General features: G+C 40.1%; 1 protein-coding gene across 1 annotated transcript; it reads right to left on the bottom strand.

Moving 5' to 3' along the window:
• Positions 1-10,575: 10,575 nt before the first annotated feature.
• TEX55 (testis expressed 55) lies at positions 10,576-14,623 on the bottom strand (the record flags this gene model as incomplete). The annotated part of the gene is made up of 3 exons (XM_080919511.1): positions 10,576-10,788; positions 12,814-12,960; positions 13,778-14,623. 3 exons carry the CDS (start codon positions 14,621-14,623, stop codon positions 10,576-10,578), a joined length of 1,206 nt encoding a protein of 401 aa, XP_080775637.1.
• Between the last annotated feature and the right edge of the window lie 10,416 nt (positions 14,624-25,039).

Raw genomic sequence — 25,039 nt, 5'->3', positions numbered from 1 at the left:
TGTTGACAGCACGCAGTGCGGGGGAGGGGTGTCCATCTTCAGACGTCCAGACTTTTGTCTCTGTATCTGATCATATCCTGTACCTAAGGAGAATAAAAAAAAAGTTTCCATTTGGAATTTTGATCTACTCAGAACTACCACATCTCATGGGGCTTAACTATGTAGAAGTTTAAAAATACAGAAGTATTTCTTTGGCCTGAGCAAGATCAAATAAATGAAAACATCATCAATTAAGGACTCATGGTATAATTTCTGGAGAAGCCATTATAAAAATACAGACGCAAAAGCTGGCAAGCTGACTTGGGGGTTAAAAGCATACCTCTGCTTTTGCAGAGGACTTGAGTTTGGTTCCCAGGACCCCTGGTGGCTCATAACAGCTCCAAGTGCCCTCTTCTGGCCTCTGTGGGGACCTGCACTATGTGACCATGCCCACAGTCAGACCTTGCCCACCAACACAATTAAACACAAAACAGAAAACATTAAAAAACAATACAAAACAAAACACTGGTAGGGTTATTTGGACAGGGACTGTAACAGTGTGAGGGTGTGTCACATGCATCTGTCAAAAGTTATTTGATAAGATCTATATTGTGCCTGTGGACAATATAGAAGGAACACTAATGTAAAAGTACAGTTAGGAAATGTGTCAGTACTAACAGTAATTAAAGCAAACATACCACAAACACAAAATGTGAATATAGGGGGAAATTAGGAATGAAGGTATGGGGTGGGTTGAGAAGGTAAATAACTCATTACATAGTTTCTTTTTCATATAGCTCTAAAAAATGCCCTAAAACATATTAATTAAAATTTTTTTCATTAAGAAATTAAAAAAACAAAACCAAAAACAAACAAAAAACCAACACTAAACCAGAGTATCGATTCTATGGTGACAAAGGGAAAAAGAGAAGGATAAACCATAAGAGTAAGAGAAATGGGACAGAAAGGGTCAATAGCCTGTGGGAAATGAGAGCCAAAGTCTATACATCTTCAACAACAGCTCGTGGAGGAAAAGCTTGTTGTATTTGTAAAATGCTTATAAAGAAGCAAGAACTCAGAGATATCCTGTTTGTAGGAAACAGGTGAAAGGTTTAGGGCTCAGGAAGTTTAAAAACTATGCAGGTGAAAGTATGCCACATGTAATCACTGACCGAAACAGAACCGGTACGGTTAGAATGATGTTACACGAAGTTGGAGCTTCTGGCACACTTCTCCAGGGTGAAGATTTCAAAGCAATTTTAAGGTCATTTGTGAGCACTTGTAAGGTGTGCCAAACAGCATCACCATCCTCACCACACGGCAGAAACGAAAAGAGCTGGCATCAGCGGGCACTCCCAACCAGGTTGGGAGGCTCAAAGGACGTGGGCATGATCACATAGATGACACCACATTATACCACTTCCTGAGAACTGCAGAAGAAACCTCTTCCCAACTCCAAATAATCCAGTCACCATCGTTAAGCATATGCTTAGCCATAAGGTTAAGACATTTCAAATACTTGACAGTATCCAGAATGTCCACTAACAAAATTTGAGTGAGTTTAAAACCCAGAAACAGCCATGAACTCTAATACCTAACAATTAATAAAAAAATCAAGTGTCCAAAAATAATGAGCTGAAGAAATCATAATTAAAGTTAGAAACTATGCTGAAGTAAACAAAATATCACAATTCAAAATTTTGTGGTAAAAGCTTTAAATGAATGTTTTACCCTCCCCCCACACAAAGGTTTTGCTATTGTGTAGAAGGAAACACTCAAAAATGTAAGTAATATCTAAGTATTATGGGCCAAACACAGGCCCTATCCTTTAAGAAACACACAACAACAACAACAAACCTCAAGGACAGCAAACAAAACAAAGAAACTGAAAGGACCTACAGCTACCTGCAGATTCTGGGTTTACTCAAAGGCAGTCGATGACAATGTGGAATCAATTCCTCTATTTTTCAATTTACAGCCAATAGAAATCATAGTCAGATGGAATCTAGTCTTTCTGCAGTGAAGTAGCCTAGTTAAATATGGCCAGATGCGGAAGAGAGAGCAGGATCTGTGCATGAGAGAAATTCCCTCCTTGTGTTTCTGAGCCCTGTGCCCATCTAACACCAGAGTATGTGCTCATACAGCAGCAGCATCTTCAGAGTAATATAGTCAGTGCTTGAACATTTGATCTGAGGTAAGACATCCATCACAAAGGATAAGCTAGAACTCATGGTTTGACTCTAAGCTTGTTACCAGTCAATAAAACCTCCAACATTCAACATTCAATGTAGCTGAACTCAGCCTGCATGCTACATTTAGACCATTCAAGATTGTCTCCCATTCCAGTTCTTTCCTATCTGCACCCAGCAGCGGAATGACTCCTGTAAAGAAGGGTAGCAGGAAGAAGGGCCGTTCTTTGGTTAACCTTCACAGACTTTCTAAGATTATCAGAAAACACAGATATTTACATTAGGATTCACGACGATAGCAAAATTACAGTTGAAGTAGCAATGAAATAATTTTGTGGTTGAGGGCTCCCAGAACATGAGAAACTATATTCAGCATTAGAAAGGTCAAGAACTACTCACTGTCTTAGGCTCACTGGACATTCAGCCTGGTCTAATTGGCGAACTCCAGGTTTCATCTTGTCTAGAAGGACTAAGATAGACAGCTCCTGAGAAGTGACATTGAAGCATGACCTCTGGCCTCCACATGCTTACACATAGACCTGCACATGACACAGATTAACATGCATACATACACTTGACATGAGCTGTAGAATGTGCATGGCTAAGTAGTCTGTGGATGTTAGAATAGAGCCAAGATACTGCTTTATCTAGGGAGAGAGAGAGAGAGAGAGAGAGAGAGAGAGAGAGAGAGAGAGAGAGAGAGAGACAGAGACAGAGACACAGAGAGAGACAGAGAGAGAGAGTAGAGCTTCAGGAATTTGTAGAATATCAGATTTTCAAAAAGAAGAAAAAGAATACAAACAAACAAATAAAAAAAAAAATGAACAACTCCTCATCAAGAGAACAGAGCAGGAAAATGGCCAAGAGTAAAAGACAGCAAACTTCTGAAATTTGGTAAAGACACACATGTATAGATTCAAGTCTTAGTTTATCCTCCTGAAGTAAATTTCAATGAAACCCCTCTTTATACTAGACAATAAAATAATGGAATATACATATATATATTCCAGTCTATCCAGGGGCGAGATATCCAGGGTTGCATGCCTGTCACCAACTTTAGTCTGCACAGAAAAGTCAGCATCCTGCACAGGCTCTGGCTCCAATACAGTGGTCCTCAACCTTTCTAATGTGTGGCCCTTTAACAGTTCTCTATGTTGTGACTCCCAACCATAAAATTATTTTCCATGCCACTTCATAACTGTAAGTTTGCTACTGTTATGAATTGTAAAGCAAACATGTATTTCTTATGATCTATGTATGTAAGAGAGAGAAAGGCTCGCGAACCACAGGTTGAGAACATTGCTCCAATTCAGTTCAATTTCAGAGGAACTCCTATTATTTCTAGTACTTAAGAGGAGACTTTAAATGCCTGGAACTATTGGAAGGGGGGCTTGGTGTTCCTGTTTAAAAGTACAGATACCTATATAACGCCACACTTATACACCACCAAAGAAAACACTGCAGCTTTAATAATTAACATAATCCCCACCCACACAAAGGGAACTATGTATGAGAAGTTGGTGGATTAGGAGACATCCAGCCCTCTCCTGCATATACATGAATCTGAAGCAAGTATCAGGTGCCTGGTTGCAGGGAGAAATGGGCTGCATGGCAAAGCAAAGGAGGGTAGCAGTGAGCTGTACTACAGAGGAAGGGAGTCAAGGGGAAAGGGGTGGGCTTGGCTGCCTGACAGCAGGGGCAGAATGGGTAAAGCCAAGGAACAGGGGACCAATCACATTCCCGTGCCTTAACCAATAGACTTCTTGGCTTAATGGCCCTGCATTGTGTAGGCTCTCAATGGATGAGGATAGTTGGTGGAAAGAGGGCACTGTTTGAAAATTTAGCACATCAACTAAGTACCTGGTGTGAGAAGGTATCCAACCAGTGCTCCTTGTCTTAAGCTGGTGGGTGCCATGTCTGAAGGCGGCTCCAGAACTTCCCCCATTATCAGGGAAATATACTGATGGCTCAGTCAGCAAATAGCAATTTCTGGTTTAAACTGTTTGAATTTCAGATAGAAAGATAGTTTCCCCAAAGAAAACTGCAAAATCCAGGCAGAGGGGTGGGAAACCCACCCTCTTCTTAGGAAGATATACTGACGTGGTTTCCTCTCATTTTAAAATTACTTTGTAAGCCTGTCAGTCAGTCAGTCAGTTTTTTCATCTGTCTATCAGTCTGTCTGTCTGTTTTTATATGGAACTACCTAGGACTCACTATGTAGCTAGGCTAGCTTTGGACTCACAGCAATCCCCTGCCTTAGCTTTTCAAACATTAGGATTCCGGTTGTGAATCACTGCACCCATCCTCTGTATTTCTCTATTGTGTTCTCTAGAATTTCTTATGCTTTCATTCCACATACATTACTCCTTTCTATCTTCTTCTTTTGTTTTTCCTTTCCCTGGCTTCCTTCTCTTCAAACTACTTAGTTACTTATTTTTCTAGCTTTGACACTGTTAAAACTCTTAGCTCATCCAGATGGTATTTAGTTCTCTTCTAATCTCCCTGGAGTGCAGTTCCTGTTTTCCGTTTTGGTTGGTGTTGCTACAATAAAACATACCATCTCTTCTGAATCCTTTTTATTCCTGCTGAGAAAGAAAGAGGTAAGTGAAGACAGGTCGAGGAAAGTTTACATTCAGACAGTCTTGAGAAAAAAAGACACAAGCAAACATTACCACAGCTTTAAAGAAATTTGAAACGTGTTCCAGAGACTAAACCCCAGAATCCACAGTGTAAAAGAAAGAGGTGAGATTCAAAAATAAAATAAAGGTTGTCTGGAGAAGTTGTTCAGTGGTTAAGAGAGCTTGCTTTTCCTCCAGAGGAACTGAGTTCAGTTTCCAGCACCCATATCAGGTACGTCACAGTCACCTGTAACTCTTCTTCTGTCATAGACATCTCTCTCTCTCTCTCTCTCTCTCTCTCTCTCTCTCTCTGACACACACACACACACACACACACACACACACACACAAATCTATCTATCTATCTATCTATCTATCTATCTATCTATCTATCTATCTATCTATGTGTGGAAAATAGCTGAATATAAATGGATATTCAAGTGGAGAAGACATTTAAAATTATAAATGAAGGTGACCAGAGGATGGTCTCTCCACAGTTCATTATAGTTAAAATTCTTAGAATAAAGAACAGAAAAGGACAATTGGAAGTTAGCTGAGTTGAAGGTCAAAGGCACCAACTTACAAAGGTGAGTTCTTCAAAACTACAATGAATCTCTCAGCAGAAGCTCTAAAAGCTGATATATGGGATGATATATTTCAATCCCTGAGAGGTAACTGTGGAGGTGAGGACTTGGGAGTTGCATAAATAGTGTTGGTAGCTAGAGACAGGAGGATAATCCACGATTAGTATGGGAGCTTTTAAGTCTAGAGAAAAGATTACACCTTAGACAACACCCAAAGAGTGGATACTTGCCTAGGTGGCAGTAGGGATGGAGGACAGTGGAGGACTCACTAGAGGTGAAGGTGAGAAATGCTTAGAGTGTCAAAGGTCTCAGGGCTGAGACAAGGGAAGAAAATGCTGGAGAATTTTCTCAGTCGTTTTGTAGGAAGTTTTTTTTTTTTTTTTTTTTTTTTGATATCACAGTTTGGGAAGATGAAGGGCGATTATAGAAGATTTAGAGAAAAAAAAAAAAACAGAAAAAGAAGGAAGAGACATGCTTATACCAGCTTCTGGACAGTTCTGTTGGTGGCTTTACTCTGATATCTGAAGCTCAGCAGACCATGGCCAAATTCATCTTCTCACTTTCCAAGTGATCTCCTAACTAACACTTTGTCTTTCAAATGTTCTCATTGAAGAACAGTATTCCAGAGACCTCTCTGACTGATCTTTTTAGGCAATAAATTCTAAGGCTATGGGGATTACAGTTATCTTTTCTATTTATCTAGGGAAAGCTGTAAGGACTACTTTAAGTGACCTGAAATACATATAATTGGTATCCCTAGAGGAGGGGTTACAAAGAAAGAACTGAGTCTTGCAGGTTGTTCTCTGATTTCCACACACACTTCATGGTGCATGGCACCCAACATCCCCCCCCCCCCCACAAAATGTAAAGAAAATATTAAAGTTGAATTCATAGCAATATTCCATGTCTCAACAATTCTGGGTTTGGATATGTAACCACTAGAGAAATAGATGTGTATGTGCAGGAAGACATCAGTGTATCTGTATTTCCACTGTAGGATCATTTATAACAACCCATTCTGGTCACTGATGTCTAGCTCAGAATATCAAGTCCACAGATAAAAAGGAATTACAATAAGAACTCAATGAGTGAATCTCATCAGGTTACCGCTCTCAAGTAAACAATACGTATTGTATTACACTAATGTTAAATTTGAAGGACATCAATCTAGCAGTCTCAACAATTGGTATTTTGTGTAGAAGAAAGGGGAAGGCACTGAGTTGAGTTCTGAGGTGCTGGTAACATGTCTCTTGATTTTGAGGGAGGAAAGTGGGTCTGTGTGAGTCATAAAGTTAACTCCAGAGCCTAGCAATAGAAAAGACTGTCCTCTTGGGCTTGCCCATACTATCTCTTGGACAGTTGAGAATCATATCTCCCTCGAATGAACAGGAAAATGAGATTATGTTTAGGAAGTAAAACCTAGGGGTCTTACTAGACACACATGAATCTGAAAGATAAAGATGACCTTTGGGATGTCATAGAGAACTTAAAGAATATGGCATATAAACTGCATATCATTCTCATTATAATCTAGAGGATTATGGGATGGCTGGCACATGCTCAGTAAACATAAGGTTATATAACCTAGGCCAGTCCATGAAAGGCCCTTGCCTCCAGGGATCCCTTCCTTTCCCTTTGTAACTAAAAGCCCCTGGACTGAAACAAGGCAGTTCCTTAGCCATGTGTTTAACCAAGACTGATTCTGTTCTGTGGAGTGTGGTATTTGCATTTTCTTTCAGTAAAGCAAAGTGTTTGCTACCATTTTCTATGTTTTACTCTATGCTTTGAGTCATGGAAAACCCCTTAAGACTCATCTTCCAACAGGCTGGTGATTTCATAGGTCCAATCACTTAGCATTGGTCAGTTAGGCTATTCAGTTTTCACCTGTGCAAATTTTCTGCATGTATGGTCAAAAGGTTCTAAAAATGGGGGAAAAGTTCATCTCTTTGCTAAAATAATAACCCCCACCATACAGTCATCTTTAAAGGTAAATAAAGAAAAATTGAATTTGATAAGATTAATTTAAAAATGCCAGAGAGTTTGTGTGAGAGAGAATTTACTTAACACGAGCAATGACAGCTACAAACAATAAACATGCCACTTAAGGGTGAAGTAGTGACAAAACATTTTTAAAGAGAAAATAAGATAAATCAAAGCAGTTACTTCCATTCAGCATTAATTATTCTGGAGACCCTAAGCAATGTACTGCACCAGTCTTATCCTAACCAAAACAGCAACAACACGAACAAACAGAAAGTCTGATTGGACAGTCACAATGTAGTTCTATGAAGATGATTCATGCAGGGGTTAGTTTAAAAAAAGAGGTTTGGGAGTCATATGGAACAAGGTATCATTTAAAGCTAGAACTAGTAGAAGAAGTAATTTTAGGCCTGAAGTGTGTGTGTGTGTGTGTGTGTGTGTGTGTGTGTGTGTGTGTGCGTGCACTGAGATGTGATATGGATATTATTGGAATCCAAAAGGTAATAGTCATGCAAGATAAGATACCTCCTGACAAGACAGATCAAAGTATTCATAAAGAAGACCATAGTAATAAGCCTGAGCTTACCTTCCTTCTACTCTTCCTCCAGGGTTTCTTATTGCCATAACCCAATGGCTGTGGATTGATGTTACGGTGATACATGATTGGACATGGATGGAGAGGTAGGCGGAGAAAAGGTAGGAAAACAAAAGAGGAGGAGAGATTGTGAAGAGAATCAAGATGGAGCTGGTAAAACTGGACCTAGATCCAGGTGGACTTAATTGGCGATAGGTAGATATGAATATTCTTAAGGGATTCCATAAGTCTTTTTATCTCTTATAGGAGAGCAGTTTGTATCTTTGTCCATTGGATTTAATCTTATCGTGTAGAGGGTTTGTGGGTTGAGAATTTAATATATAAACCTACCATGAAAATCTATCAGGCTTTGGAGGAATGATTGTGCTGGGCGGTAGTGGAAAGGACACCATGGGATGGTTGTATCCATCTGGGACAGAAGCAGCAGGGCAGGTGGAGTGACCCACCTGGGAAGGGAATCTCGTGGAGAGTACGGCTTGTGGACCGTGTGACAGGGTGGGGGGGGGGAGCTGATTAAGGGTTAAGCCATCTTTACTAATATTTACTGCAACAAATAGCAAGTCAGGATATGAACCTGATTTAGTCCCTATAGGGATGTTGAAGACTTAGGGAGAAGGCATGCAACATATGCAGTAAGACAAGGGAGCGAAGAGTAGGGATTGGAAAGGTCAAGAGAGTATTTGCAGTCAATGGACTTGTGTCTGCTGAAGCCTTCAGTGCTTCAACAAATAAATCAATAGAGTCGGGCAGGTTCAGTGAGGCTACCAACTCTACAAGCAGCAAAAATATTGTATTTCTACACGCCAGCTAGTTAGATTCTGATCATATAAATTTTTCTGTGTATAGTAACACCAAGACTAAATGTCCACGAGTAAAGCCACTGAAATACATGTTGAACATGTATGCAAATAGTAAATATGCCAAGAGCACTTAAGATGTAAAGGAGTAGCAAACACTTGTTAAAGCTGTCACTTCTTCCCTCCAAAAACAAACAAAAAAAACCCTAAAAATAAACAAACAAAACAAAACAAAACAAAAACTGTTGAGATGGAAAGCAACCAGTACAAAACTCCCACAAGTGCAGTGGTTCTCAACCTTTGGGTCATAATTCCTTGGAAGGCAGCATATCAGAGATCCTGCATATTAGATATTTACATTATGATTCAAGACAGTAGCAAAGATACAGATATGAATAGCCATGAAACAATTTTATGGTTGGGGACTCATCACAACATGAGTAACTGCATTGAAAAGTCACAGCATCAGGAAGGTTTAGAAACACCGTATAGTGTATACCAGTGTGTAGACAGAGGTACATCTTTGTGTGACTTCATGAATAATTCTTCAAACTAATCTGGAAATAGAGGTCCAAGAATATCAAAGCTGTGCTTAAAGAAGACTAAAGCAGGCAAGATTTCTCTACTAGGTACTAGGTTATTCCAGCCATAAGAATTGTCTTATTTTGAAACAATTATAAATAAATATTCTGAATGATTGAAATACCGATTGTTATGCATATTATGGTGATAGTTTTTGGATAGATGAAGGAAGTGAATCTTTGCCTAATCTTATATTGTATACAAAATTGATTAAAGATTATGGACATAGATGTGAAAGATAACAAGCAAACGAACTCTGTTTCGTTACACACACACACACACACATACACAACACACACATACATATACACACATACATACATATACACACACAAACACAGCAACATACACACATATAGACACATACACAGATACATACATATACACAAATACACACACACACACACACATACACACAAACACTTGATTAACCACTCAGGGTCAGGACATACAGAAGCCTGTTGCTAAGGAGAAAGGCATGAGACAATACTACAGGAAAATAAGTGTTTGCAAATGCTCTGTAAGCAGATGGGAAAGCATGGAAATGCCCTGAAGCTAGGAAAAGGCAGAAGGACACTGAATTGAATGAACAGCCATGGATAGACACAGTGACAATGGTGAACATTGGTAAAGCGAGAGCTAGTGGGGGAGGGGTTCTAACCGGACCCTCACGGTAGAAAAGGGAAAGCTAAGCAAACACGTGCTCTACAGCCCAGTGAGCTCAGTACAGAGCCAGGAGACATGTGTCTCTGAACGACATGGACGGGAAGGCTTACAGCAAGAATGTTTCGTAATAGCTCCACATTGAGAATAATCTGCTTGTTTGTAAAAAAAGGGAATGAATTAGGCATAGTTTTTCTACATGGTGAATAGCATTCCACACGATGAAAATGGATGAACAGCTACACGCAACATATTGACCCATCTCACAGTCATAATTTTGGGCAAAAGAAGTGAGACAAAAATAATGCTGGCTATAGATGGTTCAATTTAATGACAGTTTAGAGAGCTTATAGGTCTAAACAAAAGCGTTTCACGAAGCGAGGAGGTTCTTATAAAGGTCAAAATAAAGCAATTCCTCTGTGGGAAATCATAGGAGAGAAGGTTCTGCGATTCTGGGGATGTTCTTTTTCAGTTTGAGCCAGGGTCTCACTATGTAGCCCAAGCTGGCTTTGACCTCACAGAGATATGCCTACCTCTACCTCCCAAGCACTGGCATTAAAGAGGGGAACCACCATACCTAGCTTTGTTCTACACTTTAATAAAGACCCTTGACTGGAAGGTGGGAAGGCCCTTCATGATGACTTGGAGCTGTTCACGGTTTGCTTTGTTCATCTGGCTGCGCATGTGCAGCTTTTCCACAACGAGAAAAGAAGGATGGTTCATTCTCCCAGTCCATACCTGGTCTAGCATGAAACGCAGTGGGTCGTCTGGCATTTCATAGACTAGGCTTTCAGTGATCTGCTAAGAAAAAGCATAACACACTACAGTTTGGTTCTGAGAGATCTGAAGCCAGCTTCTCACTACATTCTCATAGACATTTAAAAGACATCCACATGTCTTCTAACACCTACCCCCTTCCCTTCCTTCCTTTCTTACTATCTCCTTCCTTCTTTCTACCTTCTTTTTTCCTTCCTTCTTTAATGATTTATTTATTCTTATTTTATGTGCACTGGTCTTTTGCCTGCATGTATTTTAGTGTGAGTGTGTCAGATTTTGGAGATACAGACAGTTGTGAGCTGCCATATGGCCTCTGGGAATTGAACGTGAGTCCCCTGCAAGAGCAGCAAGTGCTCTTAGCCACTGAGCCCTCTCTCTAGGTCCTTCCTTTCTTTATTTGGATGAAATCAGGGAAGTTAAGATTAAATTTAGGGGGATCAAAATTTAATAAGTAGCAATGCATTTTTTGGTTGTTTGCAAGACCAAAGAGGTGGCTAGAAAGTTTAAAGTGTTGTGAGAACTGTGATAGCACTAAATGATCAATTAATAAGTTAATTGTTCAAAAAAGAATAAAAAGTGGCCTCTGAATATAAATAACAAACATGGGAGTTTACATACAATCTTCTGAGATGCTTGACTGTACAGTGTGATAATAATGTTTAGTTTTAAAATCAAATTATAAAGGATATATCAAATTGTGAGACTGACTTCCAAACTTTTTTGCTGTTATTGAATAACTCAGAATGTTATAATAAAGTAAACAGAGCTTTTATTTGCAGGTGATAACAATTAGGTAAATTTCAGGAATAATATATTCAAACAGGCTTACTTTACCTGTGCCACTCAATTCTGTATCCAATGCATACTTGGGCATCTTATTTAATTAATTCATCAGTTAATTGTATGGTGCTGCAGACCTTGTACACGCGAGGCAAGCATCCTCTCCCTGCGCTGCGTCACCAGCCCCTTCTTATATATTTTTAATTGAACAGTAGACATATTTGATAATTTATTTTCTTTAATATCACAATGCATTCACAAGCATAATTTTTATCTAATTTGAAAAAAATCATAGAATGATCAACATTTTTAAAAATTAAATTTATTTTTAGCCTGTATGTGCATGCATGCATGTGTGCGGATGTACCTTGGTATGTGTGTGGAGGCTGGAGCCCTCTAATGAAAGTCTCTCCTGTGGCGGTGACCGTCAAGCACGTGATTCTCTTGGCTTCTACTTTGTAACTGTAATTTTGCTACTCTTATGAATTGTAATGTGAATATCTGTGTTTGATGTTGGTCTTAGATGACCCCTGTGAAAGAGTCATTCGACTCCCCGCCAAGGGTCACTGACAACAGGCTGGGAACTGGTGGTCTACACTGTACCTGAAACCTTCCTGCTTTTCATGTTCTCATTTGAGGTGAGCTCTTCTACCTTTACACCTGTCTCCGTTACTCCATATACACACTGTTATAGATGGATCTGTGCATTCCTTGTCAAATAATAGTAACATGTAAAAGAAAGAAACCTGGAACAGAGCCCCCACCTTAGAGCTGCGATAATCCTTCCTAGTTCCATTCTACTGAAGAACTATCCTTAAAGAAAGCTCAACTGTAATCTCGGGATCACTGAGGTTTATGAACACAGGAACTAGGAATTTGTAATTCTACCCTTTCCTTCTGAAGGACGTTCCCCTTGGGTGGTCCTGAGAACTGTCTCCTTTTGAGACCCTGGCCTAGCAGGCCCCTTGGTTTTCTTTATCACGGATTTTTTTCCTTACAAACTTACTTAAAACTAAAACTTTAACCATTGGTCAATTTTTTTCTCCAACAACCATGGCCTCCAATGCTTGGGACAGTATAACCTCATGGTCTCATTGGTGTTTCCCAGTCACTCCTTTTGGGGGGGTAAAAACACCCTAGAAAACAACATGAACACAACCTACAATACTAATTTCGGAAATACACTGTGTTCTCTCACCCTGCCCCCACCTTTTTCAGCAAATTTCTTCTCCCACAACCAGGAAGCACGGCAAACATCAAGAGCTCTACCTGGAATATCTGAAGAATGTTGTGCTTCTCCATGTATCGGAGCGCAACTTGATAGGGGTCATCAATCACAATCGGAGGGAACCGCCGTCTGTAACTTTGACTGGGTCTTTGAGAACTTTTTTTTTGCTCAAATTCTTTAGAGAGATCCTGAAATTGAAATATTCCCCCCACAAAGATTTATCAATTTATTTTTAAATAAATCTAAAAGTAATAGCACTTTTTTTGCTGTTATCAGTCATATCTAGATTTGATAAAATTTAGCACTAAGAATTAAGATTTCATACCAAGAATTAAGAAAGATACTGACTATACTACTTTCATCTGTGTGTGTGTGTGTGAGAGAGAGAGAGAGAGAGAGAGAGACAGAGACAGAGACAGAGTGAGAGAGACAGAAAGAGTGAGAGAGAGAGAGAGAGAGAGAGAGAGAGAGAGAGAGAGAGAGAGAGAGAGAGAGAGAGAGAGAGAGACCTTAAGGTGTTACACCAGTGAAGAAAATATATTTGTTAGGATAATATAGCTAATAACTGCCTACAGTCCCTCAGGGCCAGTTCTTTGAGAGACTCAACCTTAAGCACTACAAGTGCCTCAAAACTTGGGAGGATACCTTCAGTTTTTCTACTCTAAAAACTTTCACATGGGGGATTTCCAGTTACCTTCAAATTCTCTTGCTATGGTCGCAACCCAGGGCAGGAAGTGATCTAGTGGTACAGAGTTAGTAGTAGAACCAGAAACATTGATTTCCTAAATCCTGGTCCACTGATCCTGGGTGGCCTGACAATAATTCAGAGACAACACATCTTTTTTGTGTTACACCCTTCCTGAGACCTACAGGTTGCATGTGTTGGTTATATGGGTTTGTTTCTCATCTCTGCTTTAGCATGATTCTTTCTCTTGGGTAGACTCATTCTCAACCTCACAGGTCCTATCTTGGCTCCCAACCTCCCAATACATCCCTTTTACCTACAGTAGAAAATTCTGTGGTTCTAATCTTTTCTTTACTGGAGGAGTAGTACACTTTGGTTGTGATGGAAGGAAGTTTTTCATGAGAGGACTGGGTGTCGGTAGTGAGTTCAGTATCATGTAGGGTGTAGACCGGGATAGTGGTTGTACTTTCTGTTTCCCCTGTAGTTGAACCTTTGGATTGGGTGTCTGTTTCACTATCTTCAAATGTGCAAGGCTGTACTCTTTGGCCAGCTTCTCTGTTGTCATGGATATCAGTTAATGATCGGCTCTCAGTGTGGGCAAGTGTCTTGTAGTATGAGCGGTAACCAGGCTGTTTTTCTGTTGTACAGCTAACACGGGTATAGTCCTTTTCTGTCTCTTCACTGAGCCTGTGTTGATCACTTTCAGCTTGGTTGTATACTTGGCCTTGACTCTTTCCTGATACATAGTCAGCTTCATCTGATGAAATCAGATCACCATGCTCCAAAATTCCTTCGTTAGTCTGTTCAGAAGCTTTCCTACTAGATGGCAAAGATACTTGGCTATCTCTCTTCTCAGAAGCTTTCCTCTCATGGAGGCTGGGAAGTTGCTGATTAGGTGACTGTGATGTTCTTCTTTCAGATACTCTACGCTCCGCTTGCTGAGATGCTCTCTTCTCTGCGTGGCCAGGCTGAGAAGATCTTTCTTCTGCATCTTCAGATGTTCTTCGGTCAGTCTGCCTATAACCGGGTTGGCCGGATACCTTGTCACCAGTTGGCTCAGATGATCCAACCCCAGCATGTTCAGAACCTTTGTGTAGGGCCTGGCCTGCTTCTTCTATGTTGGTCTTCTGGCTGTCTGAGGCTTGGGCTTCATTTTCTTGGTTCATCTGGAACTTCTAGTGGAGGCTTAACCATTTTCTGCTGCACCTCTGACTGGCCTTAGTTGCCTGGCACTGTGGGTGGGGCCTGGAATTGGTTGTCTAGGCAACCTTCCATGACCTTGTGATTCTGTAGGTGGCAGATGACTGGGCAACAATCACTATCACAAAGGAAGAGTGCCCATGGACTAGCACAGTGCAAGCAAGGGCTGGGACACTGTGTCCTGACAAGAGGTGAATCCCATAGGTGGGTAATCTAGATTCTTCATCATGGACAAGCAATGAAGCCTCGTGGTTTTCACTGGTGCCTAGAGCTGTTCCTCTCCTTGTATTGTTCTCTGTTCATTTGTTTTGTCTTGTTTTCCAGGCAGGTTCAGGCAGTATTGGGATGAAGTTCTCCTAGGAACCATTCTTTTAACTCCCCCACCAACAGCATGAGGGTCCCATACCTGAGAGGGTAGGTTACTACTGTCATTAAATAAAATTCTCATTGCTTTGGGATCTGACTTTTCCTTGTTACAGTCATGCTATGGGATATGTGAGGCCTATTCTTGCTGAGTTAGATGGATGATCTATGGCTGAAGTAACAACAGAAAGATCCAGTGAGAATAGGTTCTACAGCCATCTTATCCATGGTCCAAGTTCTACAGTGTGGGCACATAACAGAAGAAACAAATAGAGAAGTTGAACTTGATAATGGTGGCTAGTGGCCAGCAGGGTTTAAGATTTGCACCCTTCCTCTGAAGTTACCCTTAAGTAATGCACATGTGAGGTCACACGATCTATTACCATAAGCTTAATTGCACTTAACAATTAGATATTTATTTTATGTATATGAGTGCATTGTAGCTGTCTTCAGACACACCAGAAAAGGGCATCAGATCCCATTTCAGATGGTGTGAGCCACCATGTGGTTGCTGAAAATCAGTCTGGCAGTTCCTCAGAAAATTGGACATAGTACTTTTACTACCTGAGGACTCAGCTATACCACTCCTGGGCATATACCCAAAAGAAGCTCCAATATCTAACAAAGACACCTGTTCAACCGTGTTCATAGCAGCCTTATTTATTTATTTATTTATTTATTTATTTGCTTGTTTATTTATTTATTTATTTATTTATTTATTTATTTGTTATAGTTTAATGTATTTTAATAGCAAACTTACAGAAACAGCACAGGATACAGACAACATTAAAAACAGGTACTTGCATGTAGGAGGACTCAGCTAGAAAAGTATCGTGAATGGATGGAATCTACTGGATGATAAAAACTCTACAAACACCATTTAGTTGCTGTCAATAAAAAACTTACTTATTTTTTAAAAATCCAAATGCTGGCATTGTCCAGAAAATTTTAACAGGTTTATTTATAATTGTTATAAAGTTGAACTGTTGAAATGTGTTCACTGAAACATTTTGCTTGCATTAATGCTCTACATCTTGCATTTATATTAAAAATTCACAAACAAATGATCATGGAGAAACTGCCAATACCTGACTCTGTCCCCTATGTTTCCACTCGCAATCATATACTTAGGTCCCTTTGACCCCATGGAAAAATTATCTGACATTCAGAACTACTGATAATAGAAAAAAGAGGAATGAAATGTTCTCTTAAGCACGTTCCCCGCGTATGCTGCGTGCTAGCTGAATATCTTTTGGCATAATTGTTACACGTTTGGCATGGATACCACACAGGTTGGTATCTTCAAAAAGGCCAACCAGACAGGCCTCACTTGCCTTCTGCAAAGCACCAATAGCTGTGCTCCAGACCCGCAAATCTGTTTTGAAGTCCTGAGCAATTTCTGGAGCCAGACGCTGAAAGTGGAGCTTGCGAATCAGAAGAACTTCTGATAGCGTCTGATTTCACGGAGGGCCACAGTGCCAGGCCTGTAACGATGAGGTTCACCCCTCCAGTAGAGGGCGCACCCTTGTGGCCAACTTTTGTAGCCTGTCGTTTCCTAGGTGCTTTACCAATGGTGGAGTTGCAGGCAGTCTGCTTTGTATGAGCCACGGTGTGGGCCCCTCCTTACTTACCCCCCTTCTCCTTCAGCTGGAGCTCAGCAAGAGAGAGGCAGCGCAGCCTTATTTATAATAGCCAGAAGCTGGAAAGAAACCTTGTGTCCTTCAACAGAGGAATGGGTACAGAAATTGTTGTACATATACACAATAGAGTACTGCTCAGCTATTAAAAACAATGACTTCATGAAATTCATAGCCAAATGGATGGAACTTGAAGCTATCATTCTGAGTGAGGTAACCCAGTCACAAAAGAACACTCATGGTATGCACTCACTGATAAACAGACACTAGCCCCAAAAGCTCGGAATACTCAAGAAACAATTCACAGAACTTATGAAGCTCAAAGACTAGGAAGGCCAGAAGTTGGATGCCTCAGTCCTTCTTAGAAGGAAGAACAAAACGCTCATGGGAGGAAATAAATAGACAAAAAGAGGAGCAGGGATTGGAGAAAAGATCATCCAAAGACTACCTTACCTGGAGATCCATCCCATATGCAGCCACTAAACCCAAGCAACATTGCTGATGCCAAGTAGTGCTTACTGGCAGGAACTGATAAGGATGCCTCCTCAGAGGCTTTGCCAGAGCCATACTGATACAGTTGCAGATGCTTACAGCTAACCATTGGACTGACCATGAAGATCCCAATGAAGGAGATAGAGAAAAGACTGAAGGAGCTGAGACGGTCTGCAACCCCATGGGAAGTACAAAATGATCAAATAACCAAACCCACCACAGCTCCCAGGGACTAAAACACCAACCAGTGACTTCACATGGACTCCAGTTGCATATGCAGCAGAGGACAGCATTTTCTGACATCAGTGGGAGGAGAGGCTTTTGGCCCAGTGAAAGCTCATTTTCCCAGTGTAGGGGAATGCCAAGGTGCTGAAATGGGAGAAGGTGGTTGGGAGAGAGAGCACCTTCATGGAGGCAATGAGAGGGAGGGAGGATGGAATTGGGGGAAAGGGATAACATCTGAAATGTAAATGCAGAGAATATCCAATTTAAAAAAACAATTAGATATTTAAAGTTTAAAGGCCAATAGTTGGGGTCAATCCGTGGAGGGAGTGGGGCAGCTCCCTGTATTCAGGATCAGAGAGGAAACTTCGGGGACACTGAAATGAAGCCATGCATGAACAAGTGCTTAAAACAAAGTAGTGCCCCCCAAAAGTATTCATTGAATGAAAATTTATAAATGATCTGCCATATTTATTTAAGGCTGTATGAAAGAAATTTCTTTCTCAGCATGTTTACCCTTTGATTAGAGGAAGGCTCCTGATTTGTTTGAGTTAATTTTATAACCAGCCACTTTGCTGAAGTTGTTCATCAGCTCTAGGTGTTCTCTAGTAGAATTTTTGGGGTCACTTAAGTATACTATCATATCACCAGCAAATAGTGATATTTTGACTTCTTATTTTCTGACTTGAATCCATTTGACTTCTTTTTGCTGTCTAATTTCTTTGGCCAGGACTTCCAGTATTATATTGAATAGAGTGGGCAGCCTTGTCTAGTCCCTGATAGTCCCTGATTTTAGTGGGATTGCTTCAAGTTTCTCTCCATTTAGTTTGATGTTGGCTGTTGGTTTGCTGTATATTGCTTTTACTATGTTTAGGTATGGGCCTTGGATTTCTGCTTTTTTTAAGACTTTTACCATGAAGGTGTGTTGCATTTTGTCAAATGCTTTCTCAGCATCTCGTGAGATGATCATGTGTTTTTTTTTTTTTTTCTTTGAGTTTGTTCATATAGTGGATTACGTTGATGGATTTCCACATATTGAACCATCCCTGCATTTCTGGGGTGAAGCCTACTTGATCATCGTGAATAATTGTTTTGATGTGTTCTTGTATTTAGTTTGCAAGAATTTTATTGAGTAGTTTTTTGCATTGATGTTCATAAAAGAAATTGGTCTGAAGTTCTCTTTCTTTGTTGGGTCTTTGTGTGGTTTAGGCATAAGCATAATTGTGACTTCTAGAATGAATTGGGTAGTGTTCCTTCTGCTTCTGTTGTGTGGAATAGTTTGGTGAGTATTGGTATTAAGTCTTCTATGAAGGTCTGATAGAATTCGGCACTAAACCCATCAGATCCTAGGCTTTTATTGCTTGGGAGGCTTTTAATGACTTTTGATGACCCCTATTTCTTTAGGGGTTATGGGCTTGTTTAGATGGTTTATGTGATCCTGATTTAACTTTGGTACCTGATATCTGTCTAAAAACTTGTCCATTTCATCCAGATTTTCCAGTTTTGTTAAGTATAGGCTTTTGTTGTAGGATAATTTCTTAAATATCCTCAGTTTCTGTTGTTATGTCTCCCCTTTCATTTATAATTTTGTTTATTTGGATACTGTTCCTGTGCACTCTGGCTAGTCGGGATAGGGGCTTATCTATCTTGTTGATTTTATCAAAGAACTAGCTCCTGTTTTTTTTTTTTTTATTCTTTCAATAGCTTTTTTGTTTCTACTTGGTTAATTTCAGCCTTGAGTTTGATTATTTCCTCCCTTCTACTCCTCTTGGGTGTATTTGATTCTTTTTGTTTAGAACTTTCTGGTAAGCTATCAAGCTGCTAGTGTATGCTCTCTCTAGTTTCTTTTTGAGGCACTCAGTGCTATGATATTTTTCTCTTAACACTGCTTTCATTATGTCCCATAAGTTTGGGGATGTTGTGCCTTCATTTTTATTAAGTTCTAAAAAGTCTTCAATTTCTTTCTTTCTTTCTTTCTTTCTTTCTTTCTTTCTTTCTTTCTTTCTTCCTTCCTTCCTTTTTTCCTTTCTTTTTTCCTTTCTTTCTTTCTTTCTTTCTTTCTTTCTTTCTTTCTTTCTTTCTTTCTTTCTTCTTTGATCCTGTTATCATTGAGTGGAGCACTGTACAGCTTCCATGTGTATGTGGCTTTCCTGTTGTTTTTGTTGTTATTGGAAACCAGCCCTTGTCCATGGTAATCTGATAGGATGCATGGGATTATTTCAATCTTTTTGTATCTGTTGAGGCCTGTTTTGAGACCAGTTATTTGGTCAGTTTTAGGGAAGGTACCATGCGGGTGCTGAGAAGAAGGTGTATTATTTTGTTTTAGGATCAAATGTCCTATAAATAACTGTCAAATCTATTTTGTTCATTTTATTAGTTTTACTGTGTCTCTGTTCAGGTTTTGTTTCCATGATCTGTCCACTAATGAAAGTGGGGTGTTGAACTCTCCCACTATTATTGTGTATGGTACAATGTATGCTTTAAGCTTTAGTAAAGTTTCTTTTATGAATGTAGGTGCCCTTGCATTTGGAGCATAGATGTTCTGAATAAAGAGTTCATCTTAGTAGATTTTTTTTTCCTTTGATGAGTATGAAGTGTCCTTCTTTATCTTTTGTAATAACTTTTGGTTGAAAATCTATTTTATTCACTATTAGAATGGTTACTCCATCTTGTTTCTTACGACCATTTACTCGGAAGGTTTTAGTCTCAGACTTATACTCTGAGGTAGTGTCTGTCTTTGTCGCTGAGGTATGTTTGTTGTATGCAGCAAAATGCTAAATCCTGTTTACCTATCCAGTCTGATAGTCTATGTTTTTTTATTGGGGAATTGAGTCCATTGATGTTAAGAGATATTAAGGAATAGTGATTGTTGTTTTCTGTTATTTTTGTTGTTAGAGGTGAAATTATGTTTATGTGGATATCTCTTTTGGGTTTGTTGGAAATTGACTACCTTTTTGCTTTTCCTAGGGTGTGGTTTCCCTCCTTGTGTTGGAGATTTCCAACTATTATCCTTTGTAGGGATGGATTGTTGAGAGATGCTTAAGAGCTGCTAAGACTTTACTAGTGGATTTTATAGTTGGTTGGCTTGTTTGTTCTCTTCTTTTTCTCCTGTGAGTATTAGGGGTCTGCTGGTTCACTGTATTAGTTAGAATAGATTCCTTCCTTTCTCCTTTGTTGATGTATTTCTCATGAAGTTTATTCTTTCCTGTGATCTTGTGATGGAAACAGTCTTTCTTTCTCTGTATAAAGAGATTTCAGCAGTCTTGGCTCAGTTGCCAGGACTTAGTTTGGGCCCATCTTGAAATGTCCTTATTTCAACATCAGTTTCAATAGGTAGCTTTGCTAGATGTAACAATAACAATCAAAAGGCATTTGTTCTGAGGCTGGAAGTACACAGTTGGCTTCTTTCCTCATTTTGGACAGTTGATGGGAAAGCTAAGGTTGTTCTGATGTGCTTACCTTGGTGAGAGAGTTTGGACTTTTCCCCTTTGACATTGGCACTTAGATTTGAATTTGTCATCTTGACTTTAATATGCTACCAAGGGGTTCTTCTTAGTCATGTATATATTTGTGGTTATAGATATATTTAATGTCTGTATTACTGTTTCTCTAGATTTGGGGATTTTTGCTATAATTTAACTGAATCCATTCTTGATGCCTTTAATTTTTATTTTAGCAGCTCCTCTTCATCTATGAATGCTTTGGTTTGTTTTTCTGATAGTATCCCAGGAGGCTTTACTCATTTGTGTTTTTTCAAATAGTTGGTATTTGGGTAATACTTATTTTTACCTTGCTCTCCATTTCTGCTCTTTTGTTGTTTCTTTAAACACAGTAGAGTCTATTGATGATGCTGTTCACTGTTTTGCAAACATGTCTAATTTTTCCCAAATTTTTAAGTTTATTGCTGAAGTTCTTCATGTTGCTGAGTTTTTCATCTTTGTTTCTGATTGTCCTGTGCATTTTTCTAACTTTTCCTTCTATTTTCTTTCTTTTCCACATACTGAATTAATCCGTTTGTGTACTTTTTGAGGTCTTTGCCATATTTATTAATAAACCTTTGAAATTTTCATCTGTCATGTTTTCCTATTTCAATTTAAATTTAGCCATCGAAGAGTTATGACCTTGGAGGGAGTCATGTCCCTTACATATTTTTATAATTTTCTTGTGTTTCTGTGCTGTGATTTGTGCATATGTTGGTTTAATATTTCTTCTTTTTGCTGGGGATCTTCTTAGTGAGAAACCCACTTTTTATTTTATGTATAGGAGTACACTGTACTTGTCTTCAGACACACCAGAAAATGGCACTGGATCTTATGACAGATGGTTGTGAGCCACCATATGATTGCCAGGAATTGAACTTAGAATCTCTAGAAGAGCAGCCAGTGCTCGTAACCACTGAGCTATCTCTCCAACTCTGAGAAGCTCACTCAATGGCACAAGAGAAGAGATATATCCTCACAACTCCAACAATATCAAAACAAACAGGAGAGAACAATACACATCACCAGCAAGGCAGAAGAAGGGAGAACTAAGAATATGCTATAGATTTTAATTATTTAGGAGGAAGTGGAAATGTGGAAGGGGAAGAGAAACTCAAGTTAAAGAAATGAAATGAAGAATAGTGGGGGGGGCAGCAAATGATGGAGTTAAGAGAAAAGGATACGGATTGGGAAAAAAGAAAAATTTAGATTCCACTGATAATGTTAAAAAATTAGAGTTCCTGTCTGAAAGTACTGAAGGGACAGAAATGGAGAAGAGCCTAAGGAAAAGAAGGTCCAGGGACATGCTCCAAAGGGGATCCAGCTCAAGGGGATCTTATTACTGACACCATTACTGAGGCTATGGAGAACTCACTAAAAGGGAGCTATCGTGACTGCTCATCTGGAAGACCCAACAAGCAGCTGGAAGAGTCAGATGCAGATATTTGCACCCAACCAATGGACAGAAGCTGCTGACCCCTGTGGTTGAATTTGGGAAAAACTGGAGAAAGCTGAGGAGGAAGGTGACCCTGTAGGAGGACCAGCAGTCTCAATTAACCTGGACCCCTGAGATCTTTCAGACACTGGATCACCAACCAGGCAGCATAGACCAGCTGATATGAGATCCCAACACATATACAGCAGAGGACTCTCGGGTCTGGCTTCAGTCAGAGGAGATGCACCTAACCCTCAAGAGACTGGAGGCCCCAGGAAGTTTAGAGGTCTGGTGGGGTGGGCAGGGTGGGTGGGGTGGGGACATCCTCATGGAGACATGGAGGGTGGGGAGGAGGCATGTGATGTAGAACAGTAGGAGGGTGGACCAGGAGGGGAATAAAATCTTAATTGTAAAAAAAAAAAATACAAAGAAAAAAATAAAAACGAAAGCTATAAGAAGGTAAAGGGAAAATTGAAGTGAGAGTTAAAAAATGAACTGTAACAAACAACTCTACCTCAAGGAGAAAAGAGCAAGCCAACACAACCCTAAATCAAGTAAGGCAAACTCAAAAATTCTACTAAAAGTAGAGGAGAGGGGGAGAGAAGGGAGGGAAGGAAACATAGTGGACACAAAGGGAACAGAAAGAGAGTGGGAAGGGGCAGAGGGAGGGGCAGAACGAGAGGGGAAAGGGAGGGGGAGAGGGAGGGAAAGAGACTGTCCCATAGAGAAAAAAATGTACAAACAAAATTATATTAAAATAGGACAAAAATAATAAAATAATTGAATATAACACAGTAAAAATACACCGAAAGTCTAAGGAAAAGGGGCTGGGGATACAGTTCATTGCCCGCTCAGTACCCATTAAGCTTTGCGTTTGATCACCAGCACTGTATAAATGACAACGTGGAACCTGCAATTTCAAGCATTTGGGGAGCAGAGGATCAGAAATTTAAGTTTACCCTCAGCAACTGCACGTCAGCTTCCAGGCCACAGTTCTGTGAGGCTCTGTCTCAAATCAAACCAAACAACGTGATGGTGGTGGTGGTCGCGGGGTACAAGAGTGAAAAAAGATACCTGAAAATGTTAAAAATTATTTTGGGGGGCTCCTTGAATATTGGGCTAGCTAATGTTGATCTTGTGTCTCTTGTTTATTTAATTTCTTAAATTTGTATATGCTGGTGTTCACCAGGATTTAGACAGATGCTTGCTGCCGGTCAGAGCTTTCTTCCCTTTAGAGGATTCCCTTCAGTCTACCAGAGGCTCACTTGTCTTTGCAGTCTGTGTGGAGCGTGGGGTATCTCACGCTCCCGAGACTCCTCCCAGCTCCTACCTATCGCTCTAGCTGAGCATGGCTCTGTGTCTTCCTGTTGTGTTGGGATTATGGGAAGCAACCGCAGCACTGCGCAGGTGCTACGTCTGTCTTCATAGTTTTGTTTGTTTGTTTGTTTTGTAATTACAAAGCTACTTTTAATACTTTTTGGAATCAAAACACAGGAATCAAAAAACACAGGAGTGCTCCAGGAGGAGAGCCGCTGTCTGAGGAGGGGAAGGAAACACAAGAGAAACCCACTCCAGACTGGGAGAAACTCAAGAGAAACTCATCTCCAGAAGGGGGTGCCATCAGCGCTGGGGCCTGTGATATAGCGTGGTGGGACTGGAACACGAGCATAAGGCAAGAGCGTTGCCTTTTCCTGCTTCTGCTGCATGATCTCCAAGTCCCTCTGCTTGCAGGCAGTTGCAGAAAGCCCATTCTCAGCCCTTTCCCTTACCTCTGCTAAAGGGTGGAGGGGGATCGGCACTGGGGACGCTGGTTACCGCTTTTCTTCTTTCATGAGGGGTGAGAGCTGTATTTATCTGTAGGTATCGGGGTAGGTAGAATGCAGCGGCGATTATGCTGACATAGTAAAGTGGTGAGAGTAAGTTCTCCTGCAAGATTTATGTCATCATTAGCCCTGGGAATTGGGTAGGTTTCTAGTCCCGGGCATGTTAAGTTCATGGACAGCTGCTGGTTACTACCAAGATATGAGTATCACTATTGCACCTTTAGGGCTATCTTGCTGAGTTCACTGCTGTAGCTCAGATAGCACTGCTGGGCAGAACTATTACTGTCTTCTCTCTCTTGGCACCATGTAAGTACCATTTGGTACTGTGAAAGCTAGTCTTCAAGGAGGAGGCTTTCAGATCAAATCTAACTTGAGTACTGTGTATGAAGATTTTTTAGCAATATGGATTTACCTTCAACCAAGGGCAGAGACAATAACTTAACATTGTTTGGAGATCTCTCCGACTCCTCTGACCAACAATTTGAAAGGAGATTTCTCATGCCAAGAACTAGGGTTGAATCGCTCGCAGCCGTTGTTTTCCAAGTGGCTTACACTGATATTTTCGGTGTTTTCTGCTCTTTGTACTCAAAGGATTTAGGAGTGTCAGATCTTTGATCTATCTGATGTTGGTTTTGTTTGCACAGGGTGAGAGAAAGGGATTTAGTTTCACAGGGGAATTTCTACAATCTGTATTTTCTAGTGTATGGTTTTGACAACTTTGTCAAAAATTGGGTCCCTGTAGCTTGTACAGGGTTATATCTACTCTGGTCTGCTGACTTCATGTCTGTTCATTGTCAGATCCTGTGCCTATGACTTTGGAATCTAACTTGGAATCAGTCATGACATTAAAATCTAGCAATGGAGCTTTTTTTTTTTTTAAAGATCAAGTTGGCATTAGATTTGCTTCCTCTTTTTCTTTTCTCCTTTCTCT

Source organism: Micromys minutus (genome assembly GCF_963924665.1).
Source record: "Micromys minutus genome assembly, chromosome: 7".
Taxonomy (NCBI): Eukaryota; Metazoa; Chordata; class Mammalia; order Rodentia; family Muridae; genus Micromys; species Micromys minutus.
The sequence above is the reverse complement of the archived record's forward strand: the minus strand, read 5'-3'. Positions and strand labels throughout refer to the sequence as shown.